The 25692-nt window shown below is 39.1% G+C and overlaps 1 protein-coding gene across 13 annotated transcripts in view; it reads left to right on the top strand.

Annotated features, from left to right (window-relative positions):
- Positions 1 to 25692, top strand: part of FOCAD (focadhesin) — a 324750-nt gene that overhangs the window by 85057 nt on the left and 214001 nt on the right. For all 13 annotated transcript variants that reach the window (XR_010322852.1, XM_064290441.1, XM_064290437.1 and 10 more), the window contains 3 exons: positions 13375 to 13462; positions 16776 to 16978; positions 21109 to 21366. Coding sequence is in view for 12 of the 13 variants with exons in the window: in XM_064290441.1 (XP_064146511.1) it covers positions 13375 to 13462; positions 16776 to 16978; positions 21109 to 21366 (549 nt within the window). In the remaining variant the exon portion in view is untranslated. The remainder of the gene's footprint in view (positions 1 to 13374; positions 13463 to 16775; positions 16979 to 21108; positions 21367 to 25692) is intronic.

Genomic DNA, 25692 nt, shown 5'->3' with positions numbered 1-25692 from the left:
TTTTTTGCTCACCCTCTGCCAAGCATGATGTCCTTTTCCAGGGACTGGTCCCTCTTGATAACATATCCAAAGTATGTGAGATGAAGCCATGCCATCCCTGCTTCTAAGGAGCATTCTAGCTGTACTTCCTCCAGGACAGATTTGTTTGTTCTTCTAGTAGTCCATGGTATATTCAGTATTTTCTCCAACACCATAATTAAAAAGCATCAATTCTTCCTTGATCTTCCTTATTCATTGTCCAGCTTTTGCATGCTTGTGAGGTGATTGAAGATAACATGGCTTCTTGGGTCAGGCTCACCTTAGTCTTTACAGTGGCATCTTTGCAATTCCAGGCTATTAAAGAACTTTCAGCAGAGAGGTGCTGTCTTAGTGATCTAGTGCTGCTATAACAGAAATACCACAAGTGGATGGCTTTAGCAAAAAGAAATTTATTTCCTCACAGTACAGTAGGCCAAAAGTCCAAATTCAGGGCATCCGTTCCAGGGGAAGCCTTTCTCTGTCGGCTCTGGAGGAAGGTCCTTGTTCTCAATCTTACCCTGGTCGAGGAGCTTCTCAGGCTCAGGGACCTTGGGTCCAAAGGACATGCTCTGCTCCTGGTGCTGCTTTCTTGGTGGTATGAGGTCCCCCGTCACTCTGCTCTCTTCACTCTTCTGTATTTCAAGAGATTGCCTCAAGACACAATCCAATTCTGTAGGTTAAGTCCTGCCTCACTAACACAACTCCCACCTATCCTCCCTCATTAACATCACAGAGGCAGGATTTCCAACATATGGGAAAATCATACAATACCTGGAATCATGGCCCAGTCCAATTGATACACACATTTTTGGGGGGATATATAATTCAATCCATGACATTTCACCCTTTGGCCCCCCAAAAATCACATCCTTGCAACATGCAAAACATATTCACCCCATCATATCATAGCAAAAGTCTTAACTCCAAGTCCAAAATCCAAAAATTCCTCTTCATCTGTGAAATCTAGAATACAAGGTATCTGCTTCCAAGGGTACAATGGCAGAACAGGCACAAGCTAGACATTTCCATTACAAATGGGCAAAACTGGAGGAAAAGAAGGGGTAATAGGCACCAAGCAAGTCAGCAGAACACATTACAATAGCCCTTAAAGCTTTGAAAATAATCCTTTGTTCTCTGGGGCAGTTTACACAATGATCCTGCCCTCCAGACTCTAGGTATTGGTCACACTCTTCAGATCCTGATTGGAGGCTCCTAGGCCCTGGGCTTCAGCTCCACCTTCCAGGCCCACTGGGACAGCAACTCTTCTCCCTCGGCTTTAGGTGCACCATTCTCCTCTTCCATTTGAGTGGCAACTCTACCCTTAGAAACACCAGAGGCCGTGGCTCCACCCTTTAAAACCCTTGAGGTCATGGCTATACCTTTGAAACTGAGACAGCTCAGCTTCTCGTGTTCTTGTCTCTTCAGCTTCTGTTTCCTGGTTTCTTGGCCTCTTGGGTCCTTGGACCTCACGCCCACATCTGCCCTGCTGGAGCTAGTGTTCCAAAGCTCTGTAGCTCCACCAATAAGTGCCTGGGGGAACCGTACTCCACCAGGAAGCCTTCTGTGCACAGGCACTCAGCTTTCTAATTCTAAGTGCCTGGAGGCACCCCACTCCCGGTACCAAATTCTGTCTTAGTCATTTAGTGCTGCTATAACAGAAATGCCACCAGTGGATGGCTTTAACAAAGAGAAACTTATTTTCTCCCAGTCTAGTAGGTTACAAGTCCAAATTCAGGGCTTCAGCTCCAGGGAAAGGCTTTTTCTCTGTCAGTTCTGGAGAAAGGTCCTTGTCTTCAATCTTCCAATGGTCGAGGAGCTTCTCAGGCACAGGGACCCCGTGTCCAAAGGATGCCCTCTGCTCCTGGTGCTGCTTTCTTGGTGGTATGAGGTCTCCAGCTGTTTGCTTGCTTACCTTCCCTTTTATCTCTTGAGAGATAAAAAGTGGTTCAGGCCACACCCCAGGGAAACTCTCTTTACATTGAATCAGGGAGGTGACCTGAGTAAAGGTGGTGTTACAATCCAACCCTAATCATTTTAACATAAAATTACAATCACAAAATGGAGGACAACCATTCAATACTGGGAAGCATGGCCTAACCAAGTTGTTACACACATTTTTGGGGGGACATAATTCAGAGAGGTGCCCTCATATTTTTGTGTATGGAAGATCTGATGGGTGAGTGGAGAGGGATTTGGAGCAGGGCAACACCAATGGGGCAGGAAGTCAGGAGGGACTAATTAGGGAAAGAGGAGTGGGAATGCAGAGATGAAGGAGATGAAATCACTAGGGTTTTGTGATTGATAAGGATGGGAGTCTTTGGTAGAGCCTCAGCTCTCTATTTTGGGTGACTGGATGGTACCATTTACTTTGAGCAATGGTGGCTTACACTGGAGCTACCATTGTAATAAATATTATATAAAATTACATGTAATTTTATATAATATTAGTTAAATTTATATATGCATCGTAGGTAGTTGGATATATGGTTTTGAAAGTCATGATAGAAGCCTTGGCTAAAGGTGTAGATTTATAGACATCTCCTTTGAGCTGGGAGTTTTAGCCATGGAATTGAATGATAAGGCTTGCTTGGGCTAGAACTCTGGGGCTGTTGACATTTGAAGTATAGAGAAAAAGAGGAGCCTGAGAAAGTATGGCTAGGAGGATTGTATGACAAGCAGAAGTGAAGACATGAAAATCAAGGGAAGAGAATATCTCATTAAGGGGTCAACAGGATGGGATGGAAAGTACTCTTGGTATGCAGCAAATAGAAGTACATTATTCATATTGGAAGAAGCAAATTTAGTGCAGTAATGGAAGTGATGGTAGTGGGAGCCAAACTGAAATAAGTTAAGGAGTGAATGGCAAGTGAGGAACTAGAGGCAGTGAATGTGGACTTTGGTGGGAGGTGGAAGCTAAGGAAAGCTCAAGTAAGTCATTTGTAGTATACATATATATATAATTATGTATTGTACTTATGACGTGTAACGTAATTGTTATATGACATGTTCCTATATTATATTACTGTGCAATGTAATAGATATAGATTATTGTCTTATTTATCCAGGGCTGCTATAAAGAAATACCACAAATGAGTGGCTTTAGCAAACAGAAATTTATTTTCTCACAATTTGGGAAGCTAGAAGTCTGAATTTAAGGTACTGGCTCTAGTGAAAGGCTTTGTCTCTCTGTTGGCTCTGGAGGAAGGTCCTTGTCTCTTCTGAGCTTTTACTCCTTGGTCATCTTCATCTACCTTGGCATCTCTCTTTCCCCATCTCTGCTTCTAGCTTCTTGTTTAATCTCTTTATATCTCAAAAGAGATTGACTCAAGATATACCGTATATTAGTCTTACCTCATTAACATAACAAACAGCTCATTCTCAAATAGGATTATAACCACAGGCCTAGAGGTTAAGACCTACAACGCATATTTTTGGGGGACACAGTTTAATCCATAACATTCCACCTGTTGGGCACGTGTAAAACATTATTCATCCCATCCAGTTACTCCAAAAGTCTTAAATCAACTCTAAGTCCAAAATCTCATCTTCTGAAGCATGTAAATCAAGTATGAGTGAGACTTTAGGCATATTCTATCCTAGGACAAAATTCCTGTTCATCTGTGAACCTGTGAAGTCTAGAATACAGGTTATCTGCTTCTAAAATACAATGGGCAAACAGGCAGAAGCTATACATTTTCATTACAAATAGGAGAAATTGGAGGTAAAGAAGGAATAACCGGCACCAAGCAAGTCCAAAATCCAGCAGAACAATTTGCATTAGCTCTCAGGGCTTGAAAATAATCCTCTCTTCTTTGAGACCATCTAGGGATTGACCCTAACCTCCAGACTTTGGGCATTGGACATCCCCTCTGAATTCTGGGTGGAGACCCCTAAGCCCTGGGTTTCAGCTCTGCTTTCTGGACCCACTGGGATGGCATCTCTGCTCCCTTGGCTTTGGATAACCCCATTCTCCTAGTCCATCTGAGTGGCCACTCCCTCTTCTGTCCCTTGGGTTTAGCAGTCCCCCCCCCTCCACCGGCACACCTTAATTGCAGCCTCACACTCCAGAAGTGAGTTGCCGAAGATCAGAAGACCACGGCCCCTGCCCTCCCCGCCCCGCCCCGCTCTTGGAAATCCAGAAGGCCCTGTTTCCCTTGCCCCTTCCAACAGTTTTGCTGATCTCCAAGCTGTTCCAGGGATGATCCTTGTCTTTTCTTGAAGGACAACAGATGTAGCCTCTTTGGCCTAGTTCCTGCCCGTAGAATTCCAAGAGGCAGACAGCATTCTTCCCTTTCATTCTTTTCTGTCCCCTTCAGTCTAAACAGATGGGTTTTCAGCTGTGGTAGTTGGTTAGAGCCATCAGTTTCAGGCTCAATCTCTTTAATGAAAGATTGTGTAGCCACACCCTTGGTGAACATTCTAGGACAGGCTTCCTTATTTTGTACAGCAGAATTTTCCAAATCTTTTTGTTTTCATTTTGCGCAGTTCATTTTTAAGTCCATCTCTTTATTCTCACATTTTACTATATAAACAGCAAGGAGAAACCACGCAGCTCTTTTAAGGTCATGCTTAGAAATCTCCTCGGCTAGATATCCGAGTTTATCACTTACAAGTTCTACCTTCCACCAAACGTTTGAACATAATTCAGACGAGTTCTTTGCCAGTGCATAAAAAGCATCGACCTTCCTCCATTGTCCAATCACGTGTTCATCATTTTCTTTTACAGTCTAACTAGAGGCACGTGTAATGCCCACGTTTCTAACAATATTCTGTTGCTCATGCCCTGTGTATTCTCTAAGATGATAGAGACTTTCTCTGTAGCTCTCCTTGCTTTCTTCTGAGCCCTCACCGGAATTGCCTTTAACATCTAACTCTTCCAGTCTCTACTCATTACCCAATTCCAAAAGCACTTCCACACTTTTGTATTTGTTAGAACAGCACCCCTACTTCTCAGTACCAGATTCTGTCTTAGTTATCCAGTGCTGGTATGATTGAAACACCACAAGTGGGTGACTTTAACAAAAAGAAATTTATTTTCTCAGTTTAGGAGACTACAAGTCCATACTCAGGGTGTAGGCTCTCGGGGAAGATTTTCTCTCTGTGTGCTCTGGAGGAAGGTCCTTGTCTCTTCTGAGCATTTGCCCTCAGGTGATCTTCATGTGACTTGGTGGCTCTCTTTCCCCATCTCTGCTTCTAGATTGCTTATTTAATCTCTTTACATCTCAAAAGAGATTGACTCAAAATACACTTTACGCTAATCCTGCCTCATTAACATGAACACAATCCATTCCCAGATGGGTTTGTAACCTCAGCCATACAAACCAAAAACCAAAGGACTCATAATGACCCTATAGGACAGAGTAGAACTGCCCCATAGGGTTTCTAAGGAGTGGTTGGTGGATTTGAACTGCTGACCTTTTGGTTAGCAGCTGTAGCTCTTAACCACTACACCACCAGGGATTAGCCTCAGCCATAGTGGTTAGGAATTACAACACCTATTTTTGGCGGTCACAGTTCAATCCATAACAATTATATAATTTTATATTCTTATCACAGGTTAATATAGTATTAGTATTATGTAGATAAATATAGATTTACCAGGAGGTTTTTTTTATTTTTCTTAACTGTATATATAACGTACTTAGCAGGCTAAACCCTTTATTTTTCCCATGTGCTTTTACTAGATTCATGTGAGTAGTAAACAGTATTATCAATTATAATTTCTTAGAATTTTTTTCTTTTTACTATCACTCTCTGATGATTTTATTATGTATTCTTCCCCCTCCCACCATTTAGCATATATTTATTGAGCAGCCACCTTATGGCAAACATTTTGCTATAGGGATTAGGTAAAAACAGACAAGGTTCATACAGTTTATAGTCCGGTCAAATGGTTAAAACTAGTATGCATAAAAATCATCAGACAGAGTTTATTAAAAATGCTGGTGCCTGGGACCAACCCCTAGAGATAGTAAATTAGCAGGTCTAAGAGGACTGCAAGTATCTGCATTTCAATTTATGTTGCCATTGAGTCAATTCTGACTCATAGCAACCCTATAGGACAGAGTATAATTGCACTTAGGGTTTCCAAGGAGGGGCTGGTAGATTCAAACTGCTGATTTTTTGGTTTGCAGTCGAACTCTTTACCACTGTGCCACTTAGCACCCTCGAAAACCAATATCCAAACCCATTGCTCTTGAGTTGATTCTGACTCACAGTGACCCTGTAGGACAGAGTAGAACTGCACTTAGGTTTCCAGGGAGGGGCTGGTGGATTTGAACTGCTGACCTTTTGGTTTGCAGCCGAGCTTTTTACCACTGTGCCACCTAGCACCCTCAGAAACCAAAATCCAAACCCACTGCTATTGAGTTGGTTCCAACCCATAGTGACCCTATAGACAGAGTAGAACTGCCCCATAGGGTTTCCAAGGCTGTAAATCTATGTGGTTTTTTTTTTTGCATTTTTATTTTTCTGTTTTTATTGTACTTTAGGGAAAAATTACAGAGGAAATTAGTTTCTCATTAAACAGTTAATACACAAATTGTTTTGTGACATTGATTGCCAACCCTGCAATTTGTCAACACTCTTCCCTTCTGCGCCCTAGGTTCCCCGTTTCCATTGGTCCAGTTTTCCTGTCTCTTCCTGCTTTCTTGTCTTGGGCTGATGTGGTGTGCCCATTTAGTCTGATATACATGATTGAACTACAAAGCATGTTCCTCACGTGTGATGTTGTTTTGCCCTAATAGACCTGTCTAATCCTTGGCTGAGAGGTGATCCTCCGGAGTGACTTCAGTACTGGGTTAAAAGGGTATCCAGGGGCTATGCTCTCGGGGTTTCTCCAGTGTCTGTCAGACCAGCAAGCCTGCTCTTTTTTTTTTCTGGTGAGTTTGAATTTTGTTCTACATTTTTCTCCCACTCTATGCGGGACCCACTATTGTAATCCCTGCCAGAACAGTAGGTAATGGTAACTGGGCACCATCTAATTGCTCTGGGCTCATTTTGTGGAGATTGTGGTAGTCATGTTCCATTAGTCATTTGGACTAATCTTTCCCTTGTGTCTTTGGTTTTCTTCATTCTCCTTTGCTCCAGCCAGGATGGGAGCAGTAGATATAACTTAGATGGCCACTTGCAGGCTTTTTTTTTTTTTGTTTAAACCAATTGTACCTTGGATGGCCACTTGTAGGCTATTTATTTATTTATTTAGTTGTACTTTAGATGAAGGCTTACAGAGCAAGCTAGTTTCTCATTAAACAATTAATACACGTATTATTTTGTGACATTGGTGTTCAACCCCACGGCATGTCAAGATTCTTCCCCTCCTCAACCTTGGGTTCCCCATTACCAGCTTTCCTGGCCCCTCCTGCCTTCTTGTTCTTGCTCCTAGGCTGGTGTGCCCGTTTAGTCTCATTTTGTTTTATGGGCCTGTCTAATCTTTGGCTGAAGGGTGAACCTCAGGAGTGACTTCATTACTGAGCTGTAAGGGTATCTGGGAGCCATACTCTCAGGGTTTCTCTGGTTTCTATCAGACCAGTAAAGTCTAGACTTTTTTGTGAGCTAGAATCCAAGGCTGTAAATTTTGAAGGAAGCACGTATTTCTCCTGCGGAGTGGCTGGTGAGTTAGAACTGCCAACCTTTTGGTTAGCAGCTGAGTGCTTTACCACTGTGCCACCATGGCTCCTCAGCGTGCACCCTGTTGTTGTTAGGTGCCGTCAAATCAGTCCTGACTCATAGGGGTGCTATGTACAACAGAATGAAACACTGCCCGGTCCTGCACCATCCTCACAGTCTTTTGTTATGCTTGAGCCCATTTTTGCATCCACTGTGTCAGTCCATTTATTTGAGTCTTCCTCTTTTTCAGTGACCTTCTGCTTTACTAAGCATGATGTTCTTCTCCAGGAAACAGTCCCTCCTGATAACGTGTTCTAAGTATGTGAGACAAAGTCTGCCATCTTTGCTTCCAAGGAGCATTCTGGCTGTACTTCTTGCAAGACAGATTTGTTCATTCTTCTGGCAGTCTGCGGTGTATTTAATATTCTTCGCCAACACCGTAATTCAAAGGCGTCAATTCTTCTTCCATCTTCCTTATTCATTGTCTAGCTTTCGCATGCATATGAAGAGATTAAAAACACCATTGCTTTGGTCAGGTGCACCTTAGTCCTTGAAGTGACATCTTTACTTTTTAGCATTTTAAAGTGGTCTTTTGCAGAGATTTGCCCAATGCAATGCAAGAAATCATTTGATTTCTTGACTTCCGCTTTCATGGGCATTGATTGTGGATCTAAGTAGAAGGAAATCTGTGACAACTTCAGTATTTTCTGTGTTTATCATGATGTTGCTTATTGGTCCATCTGTAAGAATTTTTGTTTTCTTTGTGTTGAGGTATAATTCATACTGAAGGCTATGGTCTTTGGTCTTCCCCTGTAAGTCCTTCAAGTCCTCTTTACTTCACCAAACAAGGTTGTGTTGTCTGCATATCACAGGTTGTTAATGGGCCTTACTCCAATCCTGATGCCCCATTCTCCTTCGTACAGTCCAGCTTCTCGGGTTATTTGTTCAGCAAACAGATTGACTAGGTATGGTGAAAGAATACAACCCTGACGCACGCCTTTCCTGACTTTAAACCATGCAGTATGCCCTTGTTCTGTTCCAACAACTGCCTTTTGTTCTACGTACAGGTTCCTCATGAGCACAATGAAGTGTTCTGGAATTGCCATTCTTCGAAATGTTATTTATAATTTGTTATGATCCACACAGTTGAATGCCTTTGCATAGTCATTAAAAAACAGGTAAACATCTAACTAGGTGATTAAAAAAAATTGTTTTTGCATTTAAGACAAACACTCTTCTATCGCCCGTGTCAAGAAGCAGAACTTTTCCAGCCACCCCAGTAGTTCTTCATGTGCCCTGTCCTAATCACAACCTCCCTCCTCTGTAAAAGTAACTACTTACCTTAACTTTTACAGTAATCACTTCCTTAAATTTCTTTGTATCTCTAAATACCATGAAAGTTTTCCTTTTTTTTTGTTTTAAATCTGTCTTTCACGTATGTTTTAATCTAAAAGAGGCCACCTTTTATCCCCTCCCTCACCTCTTCGTTTTTTCTGCAGTTTTTCTGCTGAAAAACCCAGATTATTTGAACTGTAGAGTTTTCTACATTCTGCATATTGCTGATTGCATCCTGATAGTGTAATGTAATATATTTGTCTGTTAATATGTAGGTAGTTTTTTTTTTCTAGAGGCTTGAGGAAGTTCAGGATTTCTTTGTTTTGTTTTGCTTTCTGTTTTCAAGACTATAGAGAGTTGTGCTTTCTTTCAATAGGCGGCACTGATGTGTGTTCGTCTTTCTTTTTACAATGTTAATAGCTGTTGATGCTTAGTGCTTAGTTCCATTAATTCATTAGGAGTTAAAGAAGTGATCATGTTCTAATCCTGCCATTTCTTTATTTGTTAGCTGGAATATTTCTATGAAAAGGAACTCCCCCTCACCTATTATTTGGTTTTCCAGTGGTAGAATTTATATAGGAAAGTAGGGTATATGCTTGATTCTTTCCCTTTACTTAACCAATTAAAAAAAATATTACTTTCAACTCATAGATATAAACATATTTTATGTGTTTCAGTCTATTGCAGATATTATCCTCATTGAAGCTCAAATTATTCCATCCTTGGTCAGTGGAAATCTCTTCAAGTTGGCTCTTGAGTATAATTTTTAAAATATTTTTGGATATAATGTAGAATCACAAAATACTAATTTCATTTAGGATGATGAAATGATGTCTGTGAGAAAAGGTCATATTTACATTGTGTCTCCCTTCTGTTCAGTATTTTAACAGTTTTAGAAGGAAATAAAAGTAAGTAAAACTTAAAATAGTTATGAAATTTTTTGATGGTTAAGGTCAAAAAAGAAAACTAGGAGGATTAATTGGCAAACGTATATCCTTTAGGCCTATATGCACTATAATTTGAAAGAAAATAGAGTAGGATAAAGCAGTTTTATTACCTATTTTGAGGCTGTACCTGCATTCCTGTATCATGGGATTTATCAGCTTGATATTCATTTCAAATATTACATTAACTTCTCTTTTCCTCTTTATTCTTTTTCTGCTTTTTTTAATCAGAAATGAATCATTGCTCACTGAAAATGGATGTTTTTCTTAACCTATGTTAATTTCAGTGGATTTGATCTTAGTCAAGCTATTTTTAGGCCTATTCGAATGACCATAACTTAAGGTTCTTTCTCTTTCAGGCAAAAAAATGCGTTCTGACATTCTGATTAGCATAATTAAGCAAAAATGGTATTGATTAGGAAGAGACTGGGTAGCTCTCAGAGTGAAGAAAGGACTGAGGTCTCTAAGACACAGCTGTCAGATGACCCAACTCTAGCCACCTCTCTTCCCTGTTGTGAGAGGAGTTCATTTGGAATGCAAACCCAGAGAGCAGTCGTAAAGGACAAAAGGAGTAAAATAGGGAAAGTGGGAGAGGCAATGTAAGTATTATCAAATTGGCCACTGCTACAAGGAACCAGTTGCTTAATCCCACAGAATCGTCTGAGAAGCCTTATGAAATATGTCGTAAACCCTCTAGAAGGGTCTAGAATAAAGGAGAAATCATTTATCCACGGGCTTCTGTCACAGATTCCTGAAGACTTGTCCTTTGGGGTTTTGCCTCTCCTCCACTTCCAGCTCTCTTGCTGTACTAAGGCAGGAAGCAGGAGGTGCATGGTGGGCCATGGCAGGAGGATCTTCAGGTTACCCTTGTGCAGAGCCAGTAGCTGTACTATTTGAAGTGGCACAAAACAGAGGTCCAAAACTGGCTTTTATTAAAAGATCTCATTAAATAGTACCATCCTTTGGTGTCCTTTGAAAAAAAAACAAAAAACTTGTAGCCTTTCAGAATTGCAAGCAATTTAAGATTTATCTATTCTAATCTTCCACTGTCAGTTATCCTTATTTTTGGTGTCTTGATCACCAACTCTTCTTTCATCCTTTGTTCCGATTTGGCCAGTCTCTTCACCCTTCCTAGAGAATGCCATTTTTCATTTGTACCTCCATGCCTTTTAAGTTCCACACACTTAAAATGCTTCTGTTCATTTTCGGAACCCATAAAAAGCTACTTTGTTGGACCTTCCAGTGACAGCCTGTGTGAAAAGTGCTGTCTAGTGGTACCATTTGTGTGTAACAATAAACAACAACCTGTTGCTGTTGAGTCAATTCCGACTCATAGTGACCATATACGACAGAGTAGAACTGCCCCACAGAGTTTCCAAAGAGTGCCTGGTGGATTTGAACTGCCAATCCTTTAGTTAGCAGCCATAGCTCTTAACCACTATGACACCAGGGTTTCCGCATTAGTATATAGTAAAGCTTTTAATTTTCTCTGATCCTCTTAGTTGATAGTAAATTTGAAATTTAAATGATACTGCTGGTTTTCTTTTTGTTTTTTATGGACATGCAGAAAGTGAAATGAAATTGAGGAAAATATAATGGTGAAGAATGATATGATGGTATATACTATAAGTGTATCAGTTCCAAAATAGTTTTATTATCCTCACAGAGATAACAATTGCTTCATTGTTCTCAACTGTATTTCAAAATAGTGAATGCAGATAGTCCCCAAAGGCACAGATTGAAATGTATTTCATCAAAAAATATCGCAAATTAATTTTCTTCTTTTGGTATTTTTTTTTTTTTGGATTGTGGAAAGACATATATAACAAAACATTTATTGCTTTAATAGTTTTTACATGTACATTTTAGTGATGTTAATTACTTTCATCATGTTATGCACCCATCACCATTATCAGTTTTTGAATTTTTCCATCACCCTTAACAGAAACTCAGGCCCCATAAGGAATGATTCTCAGCCTGCCTCCCTCCCCCCTCTAGTAACCACTAATAAACGTTGGTCTCTATACCTTCGCCTATTCTATGTATTCCATGTAAGTGGGATTATACAATATTTGTCCTTTTGTGTCTGACATGTTTCATCCTGCATAATGTTTTCAAGGTTCATTCATGTCCTAGTATGTATCAGGACCTCATTTCTCTTTACGGCTGAGTAATGTTCCCTTGTATGTATATACTACATTTCGTGTATGTATTCATCTGTTGATGGACACTTGGGTTGTTTCCACTTTTTGGCTACTTGAATAGTACTTTTTTGCTGTTTTTTTAGAAGTCCATAAACAAGCACTGGTGGCGCAGTAGTTAAGAGATTGGCTGCTAACCAAAATGTCAACAGTTTGAATCCACCAGCCATTCCTCGGAAACCCTATGGGGCAGTTCCACTCTGTCTTGTAGGGTTGCTGTGAGTTGAAGTTGACTCGATGGCAGCAGGTTTGGTTTTGGTTTTTGGTTAGATGATTTTGCAGTGTGACTGCTTTCATTTTTCAAATGGTAAAAATGAGATATCCACTGAATAATGTGATAAAGAATAGGGTATTTATTAATTTGGGCCAGAGTTGATAGCATCTGCAAGATTATGATTTCTGTGTGTCAGACCAAACTGTTTTCTCTCAAGTGTGTCTTTTAACACATGGCTCTACCTCACAGATTTCCTTTTTTTTTTCCTTTCTCTGTCCTCATGATTTGTAGGTATTTCTGCTCTGGAGGTGCTTCTGTAAAATTTCACAGTGAAGTAATTTGAGCAATGTGTGCTGGACTTTTCTTCTTTAGTTCCATAATTCATTAAGTGTTCTTTACTTAGAAACCTCAAGTAACATCTGATGTTACTTGGATTTCATTTAATTAGAATTTAATGTACATGTCCTTTTTTTTCTTTTTCATTTTATTTATATACTTGTTGAAATTAATGATTATAAGTTTCTATGGTAATTGCTTTGCTACATTTAAATATGCTTAATAAATTACTGTAATTTAGAAATAATCTCAGTTACTTGGACGCTAATGTTTCTTTTATTATAATAACATGATTTATTAACATTTATTTTTGTGTAAGTCATTGTCCAAGTTATATAAATGAGTGATGTCTGTATTAGGTAAGTTGACAGTTGAGCTATTTTTCAGAAATAAAATATTCTTAAAATAAGTATTTCAAGTGACTTGCGTAGATGAACTATCTTGAAGACTTGATCTGTTATGTAACGACTTTTTTCTCTGAATTGTTTTGGTTTAAAGCCTATTGCTTTTTGCTCAGATGAGATGATAACATTATGAATTTATATGTAACTACTGTGGTATTCACCCATCTTTTCTTTAGTAGAGCAGACTTGCTATAAATAATTTTGTATCATAGGTTTGCAGTCTTTCATGTTAAATATACTTTTCTAGGTACGTGTTTTAAAGCTATCGCTCTGGGAACTTTTTCAGGAACTCTTTTTTTTCTTTTTTCTTTTAGGACTTTCCTGTTGAACTGGTCGTAATTGGAGTAGCTTTACTTCTTCTGCAGACTCCAGCAAGTCAGCAGAAGCCGATCTTAAGTCTAGGTAAATAAAAATTCACTCACAAGAGTAAAACGCAAATATGAGTGTTGTCAGGAGTCACTTGAACTTTATATCCTGTTATGCTATGAAATGCTGGATATTTTGAGTTTCTGTTCTAAAATTTTCCTAAGTAATCATCATCAAGTAGATTTTTTTTTTTCTTTTCCACCCAGCTGTTACCTTGTGCAAGGCTCCACATCCCACAATTTACCAAATATTTCAGCTGTCCATTTGGAGGTTATAGTCAAAATCAGACAGCAGTGACATTTGTAAATATATTGAAGGGCATATCAGCTTTTTCACCAGTTGTACAGAAATCTGAGAAACAATAGCACAAAAACTTTTGAAAGTGTTTACTACTCAGTTCTTTTTTAAAACTCTCTATACCTTTACTGGAGCCCTGGTGGCACAGTGGTTAAGAGGTCAGCTGCTAACTGAAAGGCCAGCAGTTTGAATCCATCAGGCATTCCTTGGAAACCCTTCAGGCTGTTCTACTCTGTCCTGTAGGGTCACTATGAGTCGGAATCAACTCAATGGCAATGGGTTTTTGTTTATTTTTTGGTGTTAACCTAGCTAAATCAAATCAAAGATAATAGTCTTCAGACTACCCAATATTGATTTAAAGAAAACCGGGGGTGGGGATAAGGAAAGACAAAAATGTTCTAGTTAAGAGTAGTGTGGTAAAGAACCAAGTTGCTAGAACTGGCAGATTGGCAATCAAGTCACACCTTTAAAATGTGCCTTTACGTTAATGTTCTCACTTTACTTGGTGCAGTAGAATCCGTATAGTAAAGGAGGATCTGTCTAAATTTATGTTATATGGTGCCATGATACTTTGATACATTCCCACTCTGATTTTAAAGAAATCAGAGGTAATTGAGGTAATTAACAATTGTATAGTTCATTCTTTTGGGTATTTTAATTCATCATGATTTTGAAGGTAGATTGCTTTTCTGCTTACAAAAAACCAAAACTAAACCCATTGCCATCGAGTTGGTTCTGACTCATAGTGACCATATAGGATAGAGTAGAACTGCCCCATAGGGTTTCCAAGGAGTGGTTGGTGGATTTGAACTGCTGACCTTTTGATTAGTAGCCAATCTTTTAACCACTACGTCACCAGGGCTCCCCTACTTACAATATGCTTTGGCACACTGGTGGGGGTCCTTGGCTCTTAGGCTTTGATTCTAACCTTGCTTTTGCCTATTGGCCCTATGCTCATTTGTACCCCTCTTCCCCAGTCCATTTCTGAACTGCTTTTGCCTTTGTTTTTCTCATAGCCGTGCATGTGGTGGCCTCCTACAGATATAACTTACCAGTGCTGCTACTTCTGATAGTCTTAGTCTTATGGCTTTAGCTTTATTACTTTTTTAATAACAACTTTATTGAGATATAACTTGCACGTTATAAAATTCACCATTTTTTAAGTGTACAATTCAGAGTTTTTTAGTAAATTTAAAGAGTTATGCAACCATCTTCACAATCCAGTTTTAGAACATGCTGACATCCCCAAAAATCCCCTTGTGCCCATTAGCAGTCAGTCCCCCATTCCCATCCTCAAACCCAGGCAAACATTTATCTGCTTTCTGTCTCTCTAGATTTGACTTTTCTGGACATTTCATGTAAATGGATATTATTTGTTTTTTGACAAAACAAATTTCAAAGCCTAGAGAAAGCTCATGTCTAATTCTGAAGCTACACTCCTTTATTGTGGCTCATGTATAATAGAAGGATGACATAGGGTCAAATTCTCAGATACTTTAATAACTTCTTGCAGAGCAGACTTATTCTTTCTCTTGTAAACCAGTGCCTCTGATTTGAAGTTACCTTAATTAGAGCCAATAAACCTTACTGAAAACTATTAAGCCAATGTGTCATTTTGAAAAGCAAGGAAGAACTATTGTTTTAGTACATTGGGAAAGGATGTTCAAAGTAATAGGATAACTAAGAGAATATTGATTATTTCAAACTTTAAAAATATACAGCATTTATTAAATATTGTGCTTCTTAAGCATTAACGATGATCTTGATATAATAGCAATTGATAAAAAAATGCCTGAGAGATTTATAATATATAGAAATATTTGTTCTATATGCTTTCTGTCTTTTAGTAAAGATAATATATTTTTATGATATCTCAGAGACAATTATGGATTAAGACCAAGGTTTAGGCAAAGAAGGTAGTTTAGTAGTGTTAGAATTGCAAGTGTTTGTACTTCATGCCATGTTTAGATTTGATTTCTAAATGATTTAAAATAAAATACTGGCAACTCATGACATGATTTAGGACTTATTGAATGTTTTTGGTGGGAGTGGGGAAATCAGCTGATTTGATATCATAGCTCTGAAGCGTATGAGTAGTCTTTTAGTAAATCAGGGTTCATCTAGTAAGTATACCATGAAAAAGTATATTTACGTCTTTCTCATTTCATTTAGTAGTATAGGAGACTATACATGTAACTAAATTATTGTGCATTTGTGTCTATGTATGTGATATGTAAATTGAATTTCAAGTTTAAAAAATCATTTGTTAAAAATGGGTTTAATTATTATGCTGTAAATGGAATGTGAAACTTTTTCAATCTGTTGAGCAATCATAGGTAAAGCAGAGCACCGGTTCATCTTGCTGTGTGCCCTCAAGTCAGTTCTGACTTGTAGTAACCAGACAGGACAGAGTAGAGCTGCCCCACAGGGTATCCTAGGCTCTAATCGTTACAGGAGCAGATCACCAACTTTGCTCTTCCACAGAGCACCTGTTAGGTTTGAGCCCGACCTTCTGGTTAGCAGCTGAGCGCTTCTCACCATTCGCCAGGGCTGCTTTCCTTCGTTTTACTGATTACTTAATTATCTGCTGATACAGTTCCCTGAGGGCTATGTCAGGGAAGAATGTGTCTTGGTATTGATATCCACTGATCAAGCAATGGTCTGCTGGCTATTCTGTGGCCTCTTGGCTCCACATGCTAAGGGTAGTGGTAGAATCTGACAGGATATAAAGGACAAAAGTTTGGTTGTCTTTTTTAAAAATTCATATTGACCTAAAAGAGGATTGATTTATACTTGATGATATATGCATTTTCTCTAACAGTATCATTAATTTTTTGTTTACAAATATGTTAACACCTCGTTTTGAAGAATAGTTAATTTTTATGATCCTTTTTTTTTTCCAGAAGGATAAAATTTATCATGTTAGTTACATATCTGACCTAGTTGTAAAGGGGCAAGAAAACTCTTTGACGTATCTTACTTAAATAAAATAGCATTTTGTTTGACTCTGGTATTGATTTGTAAAAACTTGAATCGTTGTTTTGATGAATAGCTTTGAAGCTCCTCTCTTTTGCTGAGGGTCAGAAAATCCCAAAGTCATCCCTGCTGCTAGCAATGCCAGTTCTGCAGATTTTATCATCTACTGCCTTGGAAGACTGCGTATCTGTGGCTGAAGAAGGGCCCTCTAGGCAGCAGTTGGCTCTAAACCTTTTGGAAATGATACAGCAGGAGTGCTACAGAGATGACAGCCAAAAGGTACTCAGTTCACCCTTGTTTCTCTTCAGTAAAGTGTCAATGCGGGATTTGTGTCTGTGCAGCTAACCTCACCTCCTGATGAAGTGTCTATTTGAGTGTAAACTCTGACATTGAGTGTAGCATTCTGTCATGCAGTGGTCTGGGAGCTCTTAGTACGTTCATCTGGAATACGAGGGGGAGGGTAGCCCTGTTGTGAAATAAGTTTTGGAAATGCTGTGCAATCTTTTTCCCTCTCTGAGATTCCAGGGCACTTAGCAGTCAGATGCCCTAAGGAATCCTGCAGAAAACTAATCCTGTTTAACCTAGTGCTTCTCCAACATATTTGAGCAAGAAATCCTTTTTTCTCATCATACTGTTTGACATGCAGTGGATTACTTGATCCGGGACAGTCCAGTTGTGGTAATGCTCCTCGAATGCTTGGAAATTCTAGGATCTGTAAGAACTAAGACTCATTTTTGAATGTGGCACCCTATGCCATATTGGCGCATTGGCTTTTGATGTCTCCCTTGTATGCCCCTACTCTGCTGCCTTCAAATGGAAGAGAACGAGCCTGTATTCCATTCCTATTCCAACCTGCCAGGTGTACCCCATTCCAATTTTTCAGTCTCACCCTTCCTGTTACAATAATGTAAAAGGATTGCCAATGTCTGATTGGTAGCTGGGTTTTAGGCGTGTATTTGCCAGACTTTTTTCTCTTTTAGTATTTGAGTTTCACCCTCCATAAAATACAGTATTACTTCTGAACTCTTATTCTCATGGGATTGAATTGAGGATTAAATAAAGGTGGTAAAGCATCACAAATACAAGCTAGAGCCACTGTCGTTGCTCCAGCTGCAAAAGCAGAGCTACCTCTAAGCATGTATTGTTATATGTTCTAGGAGCAAAAATCCAGTCATTTTTTTTTCTTGTTTGAGCATATAGCAGAAACTAGCCTGCAGTTATCAGCAAATTGAATGTATACGATAGTTTCCTAAATCCTAATTCTTCAACTAAAACTTTAGGTAATTGATTTGCATCAAGATAGGGAAGTTCTTCTCACATCAAACCTAATACAAATATAATATGCGGCCAAGAAATCCTACTAGCTTTTTGACCTCCCCTCTTCATTTGCCCATATAGAACAATGGTGAGATGCTGAATGGGCTGGGAGTAGGGCAGGGTGGACCGTATCTAAGAGTTCCGTTCCTTTAAATTACAAGTGATATTTACGGAGGATCACCCTAACTCTAATATCTAAGTCTTCAGCTACTATTTGCTCAGGTGTGTGGGAATCTTATTTATCCACACTAATGGCTAGATTTTCTCTTTAGCAGCTGGTGAAGAGGGAGGAGAAAGGAGTATCAGGGCTGTAAACATCTTATAATACTGTGCTTATTTATTGAGGCTTTGTTTAAGAAGAGATATCATCCTTTTTAAAATATTAAGCCACGTTTTACTGTTGGGTTTATTTCTACATCTGTTTGGAGTCTGTATCTAAACACAGCTATGAATTGAGCGTGTCCCGAACTCTTCGAGCACATAATGCTTTTTTGTCTTCTCTGCCAGAGCTACTCATTCAAGACCCAGTAAAATGTTCTCAAGCTCCCCAAGTCAGAATTCATTGCTCTGTCTTTTTTGTGTCCCAGCACTTTTTGCATTATTCAACTGCATTGTATCTTAATTTGGGGGTTTACATGTTTGTACCTACAATTATGCTGTGAGCTCACTGAGGGAACCACTGAGGGAACTCAGCCCTAGGCAGCCACTAATCTACTTTCTGTCTGCATAAATTTGCCTTTTCTGGACATTTCATGTAAATGGAATCCTATAATATGTGGTCCTTTGTTACTGGCTTCTTTCACTCAAGCATAACATTTTCAAGTTCCATCCATGTTGTAGCATGTTTCAGTACTTCATTTTTTTGTTATAGCCAAATAATATTCCAGTGTATGGATATACTACATTTTATTTATCCATCATAATCTGATAGACATTTGTATAATGTTGCTGCTTTTGACTTAATTTACAGTTTACAGTGATTTCCAAATTGCTTTCTTTTACACTCATATCTATCAGTCCTATTTTTCTCTCCTAAAGATGGCAGCGATAATATTTCCCTGTATCTTGCAACTTCAGGCACTGTGCTAGATGCATTATAGATATTGTCTCATTATCTGCTTCAGTAACTGTGCCAGGAAGATAGTCATCACTTCTATTTTACAAATGAGGGAAGCAAGGCTCAGAGGGACAGCATAACGGCTAATAAATATCTGGCATGGCTGTGCTGAGGTCAAGGTCTGTTTATATCTCCAAGTCCAATACCGTTTCTCATTTAGAGCCTAAAGAACTTGGCCCTAGTTTTTGATAAATGTCATCTTCTTGTGGGGAAAAGTACTTTTAGAAAGACAGGGTTATATAAGCTTAAATATTACTTAACTTCTAAAATTTATAATTTTTTTGAAATTCAAGTGGTTTTCAGTCTTGATTCTGATTCTCCAGCTCCCACCATCTCAAATAGAAAACAAGGATTAGGGATTGTTAATTTTCTTCTGTATTTGTCCTGGTATTTTTCTTGGCACATACAAGCAAATACAAAATATCAACTTTCTCTCTTTTTAAAAAAAGTAATTGGTAGCATTCCAGGCACAATGTCTGTATTTTCACTTGGGTTATATTTTCATATCAACAGAGAAAGAGCTTCCTAATTTGTTTTTTACAGTGCCATTTAACTTTTAAATAAGTTCTATATCCACTCTTAAGTATATATGCAAGAGAATTCAAAGCTTATGTCCACACGACAACTTTTACCCGAATGCTTGTAACAGCGTTATTCATAATAGCCAAAAAAGTAGAGACAGATGTCCATCAGTTGATAAATGAATAAAAAAATGTGGTATATCCATACAATGAAATATTGTTTGGCAATAAAAACAGATGAAGTATAGATATGTGCTACAACATGAAAGAACCTTGAAAACATTATGTTAAACGAAAGAAGCCAGTCACAAAAGACCACGTATTGTATGGTTCCCATTACATGAAATGGTAAGAGTAGAAACAAGAAGTGACTTAGTGATTGCCAGGGACTGTGCAAAGGGGAATAATGAGGATGAATGATTGCTAATGGGGATGGGATTTCTTTTTAAAGTTATGGAAATGTTCCAAAATTAGGTAGTGGTGATGGTTGCACAATTCTATGAATATACTAAGCACCACTGAATTATACACTTTAAAAGAGTGAGTTTTATGTTAACTTGAATTATATCTCAATAAAGCTATTATTTAAAAAATTTTATAAAGCTTAACTTTTACCTCTCATTCTTGCAATAACATGGTCCTCATACATATAAACCAGTATCCAATCACAGAGCAGTTATAGTCTAGGATTTCGAATGTGTCACATCATGCTAAATGAATTGAATTAGTAGCAGGCAATGTCTAATGCTTCTCTAATGCCTGTGGCTTCCCCTGAGCCATTTGTGCGTAGTAGGTCCATTCCCCTTGGGAGAATTCTATCCACTCCTGGCCCTGACTGTACTGCTTTATTCTATGAGGAGCCTTTTTTTAGATTGTCTTGAGTATAACATCTTATTTGGGTATGATTTCAGTTTGGAGTTGTCAGGCTATTTCTTATTATTGAAGTTTTTCACAATTATTAATGAATTCCCTAGGTTCCAGCTGAATCAGCTTTATTCCTATTAGCATACTGTTTGTTATAAACATGAATTATCCTTAGTCCAGGCCTGCGTCTGCCCAGGGTTGCCTCTTAACAGGACCTTTAGCTAGGCAAATGCACTGTTTTTCTTCCTTTCCTCTTAGGGTGAATACTTTTTAGTGATCATGGCTTTTTTCCAAGCTATGTTGCCTCTGGATCTTGTATATCGATCCATTTTCTTCTGTCTTAACTGAAAGAGAATGGTAAATATGAGGAAAAGTTGCGATATACTATCCTAGAGTTCCATCTAACAACTTTCTCTTTTCATTAATATCCTTAACCTGAAATGTGTGCAGAGCTGTTTTTGGCAAGTATTGAAAGTTTTGTATTCATTTTGTTGAAAGTTTTTACAATGAAATATAAAAATTAAATGGTTTTATTTCTGACAAATATACTTATCTCATTTATTTATGACTTTTCTGTGTTTATTTTTCAGCTCTCCTACAAGCTTGCATTCCCCATAACCAGCATGTATAGCTCAATATTGACAGCCTGGAAGATGCTTGAAGTAATGAGAGAAGAGTCTGCAGCCTGTGACTGGTTGGCTTCAGTGGAGTCATTGCTCCCTATTACTACAGTGATCCCTGTGCATGTTTTCCTTTTGCTGGCTTATCTTCTTGTTAGAGATAAAGGATTGAATCTTCACCAAATCCTGAAGGTCACTACAGAACTAGCCCAAGCAGATTCGTCTCAGGTAAAGCAAATGAATATGCCCATTCCTCACTTATTGACATGGTTAGGTTCCAAAGACCAGGTCGTTATGTGAAAATTGACATTATGTGAAGATGGAGGATGAGCACATCAGATCACAAAAGGGAGGATGACTATATCATTGCATAACTACCAAATCACATCATTACATAATTGCCAAATCACTGAGAATCATGGCCCAGCAAAGTTGACAAATGACTGTAACCACAGCCAGCATTAGTCTCGCCACTCACCGTGTCCATTACTGCTAGAAGTATGTCGTTAGTGCACAAAATAGTTGAATAGTGGATTTTTCACTGTTGTTGTAAATGTGAAATGTTGATAACAAGACAGTTGATAAGTGAGGAGTAAATGTAATGAAGCAGTAGTCCCTGGGTGGTGCAAACAGTTAATGAGCTTGACTGCTAACCAAAAGGCTGTATGTTCAAGTTCATCGAGAGGTACCTCAGAAGAAAGGCCTGGTGATCTACTTCCAAAAATCCCTATCAAAAACCTATGGAGCACAGTTTCACTCTGACACACATAGGGTCACCACGAGTCAGAATGGGCTTGACAACTTAGTATTTGAATTTGTAGGTTATTCTTATTTTGTGGGTGATCTATGTCAAAGTTTAAAATTATGGGTTTATTCCTTTTTTTGCCATCTTTATCTTCCCAATTTTTCTTCTTTTTCCTTAACCTGAATTGATGTATACTTAGTGATCCAAACGTTTCTTTTTATGAAACCACTTTGCAAGGAAGTCTGCACATGATGCATTTCTGGTTCTTCTGTGTTTTTTGGTGGATTTGCGAATTTGTAATACTTTCCCTAACTCTTGCAGCCCATTTCAAGAAGCATATTCCTTAATTCACATATTGATCTTTGGAAGTGGACCCAGATTAATCAGTTGAAGAAAAGGTGCCATACCATAGGCATTAATCTCTTTTTAGTTCCTTGCAGTCTGATTTTATCTTCATTTAGCCTAGTGGAAAGTACAAGGTCCTTGCTATGTGGTGCTGATCTGCATGCTGGGATGTGAAGGTAAACAGTCTTCCCTCCTTCCTGTACAGAATGTAGAGCATAATGAGGAAACAGACGTTGTTGTTGTTGTTAGGTACCGTTGAGTTGGTTCCGACTCGTAGTGACCCTGTGCACAACAGAATGAAACACTGCCAGGTCCTGCCCCATCCTTACAATCGTTGTTATGCTTGAGCTCATTGTTGCAGCCACTGTGTCAGTCCACCTCGTTGAGGGTCTTCCTCTTTTTCACTGACCCTGTACTCTGCCAAGCATGATGTCCTTCTCCAGGGACTCATCCCTCCTGACAACACATCCAAAGTATGTAAGACATGTTCTCACCATCCTTGCTTCTAAGGAGCATTCTGGTTGTACTTCTTCCAAGACAGATTTGTTTGTTCTTTTGGCAGTCCATAGTATATTCACTATTCTTTGCCAACACCACAATTCAAAGGCTCAATTCTTCTTCGGCCTTCCTTATTCATTGTCCAGCTTTCACATGCATATGATGTGATTGAAAATAGCATGGCTTGGGTCAGGCGCACCTTAGTCTTCAGGGTGACATCTTTGCTCTTCAACACTTTGAAGAGGTCCTTTGCAGCAGATTTGCCCAACGCAATGCGTCTTTTGATTTCTTGACTGCTGCTTCCATGGCTGTTGATTGTGGATCCAAGTAAAATGAAATCCTTGACAACTTTTCTCCGTTTGTCATGATGTTGCTCATTGGTCTAGTCGTGAGGATTTTTGTTTTCTTTATGTTGAGGCACAATCCATACTGAAGGCTGTGATCTTTGATCTTCATTAGTAAGTGCTTCAAGTCATTTTCACTTTCAGCAGTCAAAGTTGTGTTGTCTGCATAACGCAGGTTGTTAATGAGTCTTCCTCCAATCCTGATGCCCCGTTCTTCTTGATATAGTCCAGCTTCTCATATTATTTGCTCAGCATACAGATTGAATAGGTACGGTGAGAGGATACAACCCTGACGCACACCTTTCCTGACTTTAAACCACTAAGTATCCCTTTGTTCTGTCTGGACAACTGCCTCTTGATCTGTGTAAAGGCTCCTCATGAGCACAATTAAGTGTTCTGGAATTCCCATTCTCCGCAGTGTTATCCATAGTTTGTTATGGTCCACACAGTCGAATGAATGCCTTTGCATAGTCAATAAAACACGGGCAAACATCCTTCTGGTGTTCTCTGCTTTCAGCCAGGATCCATCTGACATCAGCAGTGATATCCCTGGTTCCACGTCCTCTTCTGAAACTGGCCTGAATTTCTAGCAGTTCCCTGTTGGTATACTGCTGCAACCGTTTTTGAGTGATCTTCAGCAAAATTTTGCTAGCGTGCTATACTAATGATATTCTATAATTTCTGCATTCGGTTGGATCACCTTTCTTGGGAAAGTTAGACATTAATAAGACTTTTTTTTTTTTTAAGCTAACCACACTCTCCCCTCCACTGGATGATATCTCTGGAATGCATTTCCTATGAGAGGACGATTTCCTAGTCCCGTAGGTATAGCATTTTTATTATCCACACTTTAGTACTACCTGTGGTTATGCTTCTTTTCAAGCATGGTGAAGAAAAAGTTCAGCTTTTAATGGAAAATTGAATCCCTAGAGGAAAAACAAAACACAAAAAAGGAGCCCTAGTGGCTCAATAGTTAAGAGCTTGGCTGCTAACCAGAAGGGTGACAGTTTGAACCCACCAGCCGCTCTGTGGGAGAAGGACATGGCAGTTGGTTTCTGTAATGATTACAGCCTTGGAAATCCTTTGGAGCAGTTCTACTCTGTCCTAAAATGTCTCTATGAGTCCGAATCGACTTGACAGCAGTGAGATTAGAGGAAGTAATTTGGTGGTAGGAGTAGGGAAAATGTGTTTGTTTAAGATATGAAGTTAACGTATTTGGAATTCCTTTTACCCCCAATATGTCATCCTCATTCTTTCTTTTTGTCAAGTAAACAACTGCTGATATCTCACAAAAAGTTTTTCCCCTGACCTGACCTCTTCAGGGCTGATTTTACAAGTAGATCTGTAATGCACTTAAAATATGTGTGTCTTATGGTGTATGCATAATGTGAGTTATTTCAACTTCCTTCCTACTTTACTTCTTCCTTCCTTGTGTCATGGTCCTTCATGTTTTCTTTCAGTGTCGACACCTTATATGGTAATCTCTTTAGAATAGTTAAATGCACAGATAATGCCTGAGGATTGTCTAAAGAAGGATCCACTGAAGTCTCAAAGTGGGTTACCTTGATCTGTATTTGCAACTGATATAAAACATATGTTCCATCAATGTATGTATTGATACTCAGGACAAACATTTGGTGTTTGAAATTTTTAGGTGCTACTTGTGATTACATGCATCAGAAACTCATCTTAAGCTGTCTTAGTTTTTAGTAGCTCTAGTATTCAGGAAAACCATGCCCTAGGCAGTGTCTTCAAGGTACAGTTTCTTTCTTCCCTCTGTAGAAGCCCAGAGCTTTGCCTGGAAGCCCAAAGCCTTATACCCTTGTGTTCACAGTCCAAAAAGAAAGTAGAGAATACTCAGATTGGCCTAGTTTTAGACCAAACATTATGGCAGGATAATGGAGCACTTAAATTGGCCATCCTGGGTGAAACTGTCTATGCCACTAGGATTACGTGGACTGGTTCCCCAAAGGACAAATAGCTCCAGGTAACAGAAGTATTGTTGTTGTTAGGTGCCATTGAGTTGCTTCCAACTCATAGTGACTCTGCGTATGAAAGAATGAAATGCTATTGGTTCTGCACTATCGTCACCGTCGTTTTTATGCTTGAACCCATTGCTGCAGTCACTACGTCAATCACCTTGTTGAAGGTCTTCTTTTTTGCTGGCCCTATACTTTACCAAGCATGATATCCTTCTCCAGGGTCTGGTCCCTCCTGATGATATGCCCAAATAGAGATGGGAGTATGCTAAATAGGCAAAAACCATAGAGCAGAGCTTCTCCACTGGTGTTCCAGAGCACACTGTAATGCCGGAAATGTGTTTCAGGCATGCAGAGATAGTACCCCTCTCAGTGTTCAGGCAGCCAGATTGGCCGAAGGCTGCTGGGCATCCCTGGCTAGTAGCCTCTGGCCGCCTGCTACTTCCTTTGTTTTTTCCAGCATCCTCATATACGTTATTTTTTCAGGTGTGCTTTGAAATGGAAAAGGTTGGAAAGTACCTGGGTGACCATCCAGATTCATTTATTTATTTAATACATGTTTATTAAGGGGCCCTGGTGGTACAGTGGTTAAAGCGATTGACTGCTAAACGAAAGGTCAGCAGTCAAAACCACCAGTAGTTCC

Source organism: Loxodonta africana, chromosome 9, assembly GCF_030014295.1.
Source record: "Loxodonta africana isolate mLoxAfr1 chromosome 9, mLoxAfr1.hap2, whole genome shotgun sequence".
NCBI lineage: Eukaryota > Metazoa > Chordata > Mammalia > Proboscidea > Elephantidae > Loxodonta > Loxodonta africana.
This window is presented reverse-complemented; position numbering and strand designations above follow the sequence as displayed.